This window comes from Sinocyclocheilus rhinocerous, unplaced genomic scaffold, assembly GCF_001515625.1.
Source record: "Sinocyclocheilus rhinocerous isolate Xijiao unplaced genomic scaffold, SAMN03320098_v1.1 scaffold642, whole genome shotgun sequence".
Classification (NCBI taxonomy): Eukaryota; Metazoa; Chordata; class Actinopteri; order Cypriniformes; family Cyprinidae; genus Sinocyclocheilus; species Sinocyclocheilus rhinocerous.
In genome coordinates, this window is record NW_015626390.1 from 1,326,567 (window position 1) to 1,329,917 (window position 3,351).

The 3,351-nt window shown below is 34.6% G+C and overlaps 1 protein-coding gene across 1 annotated transcript in view; it reads right to left on the reverse strand.

Annotated features, from left to right (window-relative positions):
- Positions 1 to 3,351, reverse strand: part of lyrm4b (LYR motif containing 4) — a 57,345-nt gene that overhangs the window by 43,566 nt on the left and 10,428 nt on the right. The window contains exon 2 of the mRNA XM_016519348.1: positions 1,675 to 1,789. Coding sequence (XP_016374834.1) covers positions 1,675 to 1,789 — 115 coding nt within the window. The remainder of the gene's footprint in view (positions 1 to 1,674; positions 1,790 to 3,351) is intronic.

A 3,351-nucleotide genomic window follows, 5' to 3' on the forward strand; every position in this document is an offset into this window, starting at 1 on the left:
ATTTAAAACTTTGCAGGATGTTTTCATTCACTTAGAGCTGTGTTACACACTGCATGAAAGGTAATTTCAAAAATCCATAATAGGGGCATTTTAAAATACTAATATTTATGTTTGTTATTTTAATTGCTTTCAAATGTTAAAACCATAAAGCTTTTATTTTTATGAAAATTTTCTCTTTTATTGACAACAGATTTAGAAACTGTTCTTATTTAGAAATTTGTTAGGATGTTTTGGCACATGTTGCATTTTTAAATGCATGTTATAAGCGACTCGAACTCACAGCACTTCCAGATATGGAGCCACATTTACTGCGAACGAGTAACTAAAACACTGTCATCATGAGTGGCTCGCATAAAAGGATCATAACACATCAGATCACATGTTTATATAACTGCAACGTCTTTGCAATTTGATAATCAAGCTAACCATATCAGGTTCTCAGGCAATGTTAGAATTAATACAAAAATTACCAGCCAACTGGCGAGAAACACTGTTTGAAATACTCGCCAATACAGATTTTCATTCGCATTTGACACTTGGCGAGTGTTAATCTTCTAACTCAGAAGAAAAACAAAATCTGAAGAAATGTCAGAATCATAAGAATCATGTTCTCCAGGGAGCTACCCTGAATTGGAGTGGAATTATGGGAACCGCGAGGCATCAGCGGTCATTAGTGGTGCGCAGGACGTGCCAGCGGACAGGTGGGAGCCGAGCAGGTGTTCATATATATGCATCTGGAGCTGCGACAGACAGAAGACGGCTTCCTCCAGTGAATTATACAGGAACAGGAAGACAAGACGAAGCCCACTGCTCCTTCATTAGGTTCACCAGCGGAGAGAAAATGAAGTTTGCTGTTCTTTTAATGGCTTTTAAATGAAACAGCATGATAATCCATAGGCCTTTGATAGATTGAATTTCTAGGAACATGTCCAGCGCAGCAGATTCCAGTTTCTCTAATCATACTGTGCAAATGGGTTTCGCCTGCATGTGAGCAACTTCCGGTCTGCACGTCTGCCGTAGATCAAATAATAAAGCTGGAGATTTCTTAATTGGAAATAAATGAATGGCTGGTGTTTTAACTGGAGTCCAGCCATACATCCATTCATTTATTTTTCAGAATAAAACTACGTTTTTTTTTAAAGAACCTAACACTGTTATTCAGTAAGAAAGCAATACATTTGACAGTAAATACATTTTAAATAAATGCTGTTAAGCAGCACAACTGTTTTTAACATTGATGATAATCAGAAATGTTTCTCGAGCAGCAAATCAGCATATTAGAATGATTTCTGAAGATCATGTGACACTGAAGACTGGAGTAATGATGCTGAAAATACAGCTGCGCATCACAGGAATAAATTACATTTTACAACATATTCACATAGAAAAGTTATACTTATTTATTTTTGTTTGCTTATAATATAAAGAATCAAAATAAGATTCACAATATTACAGTTTTTACTATATTTTTTATCTAACAAATGCAGCTTGATGAGCAGAAAAGACTTCTTTCAAAAACATTAAAATCTTACCCACTTTTCTTACCATCTTTCCCAAGGGGGAAAAAGGGAACCATGCACAAAAAGTTATTCTGGGATGTCAACCATCTCTTCTTATTTCTCAACAAACTCTACAGAATCCACAGGTCACAACATCTATATTTTGGACCAGTACCTGTCTTTGGATGAGGGCCAAACTGTCCCGGGCCCTGTTCAGCAGCTCCTCCACAACTTTTGGATCTTCCACTGTCTCCCTGAAGGCATCTTGTACCCGCCGTAGAGCGTACGTCCTACAGAAGCGAGAGATCAAAACAGCTCACTTGATGTTTTAAATTTGCTTGCATTGCCACAATTTTGGGAGTCAAACTGGCCAAAAAAAAGGCAAAAAGTTCATTGTCTATTGGCAAAAGTCAGTCACTCAAGTTTTTTTTTGTGTGATTCAGCTATTGCTGAAAACAATGTGATTCTGCATAATTTGCCATTTAACTGCAAATTAATCACAAACAGTTTTAAATTACTTACAGTTATTGCCATGTTAGTCTGATATAGAAACATGCATGAATGAGAAAATAAAGCACGGAATGAGCTTGATGTTAAAAAGGGTTATTAAGCGGAATAAGACGTGAAATAAACTTAATGTGGCGCTCATTCCCTGATTGTGGTAATAACATACACTGTAAAAATAAATAAATAAATACAACTCTGTAACATTTATGGTAAAATGGCTGCCGTGGCTGTGGTTGACAGTACTTTATACGGTAAAAAATATGGGATCAACATTTTTGGTTTTACAGACTTAAATTCACAGAAAAAATGTATTACATTAACTGATATAATACGATACGATACAACTTTACTGTCAGACAAGGTCTGAAATTTGTCTTGCGTTACAGCAGGTTCACTTGTTTAGCTCTAGTACAGCTTGGTGTACGAAGGAATATTTTAACCTAATTCGATTATAATGTTAACATATCAACCTATTGAAGTACTAATATCTGCTTTGTACCATCGAAATACACTTAAATGCATCAAAAACAGGTGGTGATGAGCAAGTAACATGATGAAAGCTTATCACAAACAGCTTTTCCACAAGCTGAGGACGGAAATATTTATATAGAGGGTGCACATGCAGTGTCATTAACACGAATACTAAACAGCATTATCGTAAGACACATGATAGTGAAATAATGCAATAAACATTAATTTAACAACATTAGATATGAGATAAAACCCTAATGCACACAACTGATAAGAAAAAAAAAAACTGAGAAGAAACATTAAATGTGAAGTGTCACGCAGGGAATTCTGGGAATATCAATTTATAGTTGTTTACTGTAAATTATACAATGACTTGTTCTTTTTCACTTTTAAAAAACTGTACAGCATTTCAAAAAATTATATATATTTTAACAAAAATTCCAACAGTATTAAATGTAATCACATTTATAGTATGGAAACTTTATTTTATAGTTTAAAGTATATTTTATAGTTTCCGTTTATAGTATGGAAACATGTTAACCAATTAACATGCTTTTACTGTTGTAGCGAATCAGCTCATGGGGAAATATGAATAATTAAATGTAACCCCTAAGACACAAAAAATGTTTCTGCCATGCATGACTATTGTACGTAGATGTCATAAATAGGCCTAATATGCAGATTTTGCACACAATTCTGGAAGTTACACTGGAAGTAACATTTTGCATTTTCAACATATTAGGCACAGAAATAAGAATGGAATTTCAAAAAATTATTTGCAATTAGGTCAAAATGATTACTTCCCAACTAGAATTAGACCTAGCATTTCCTTTCTGCCTTTATACTTTTTAAAAAAGTCCCCCCCCCCCCCCAC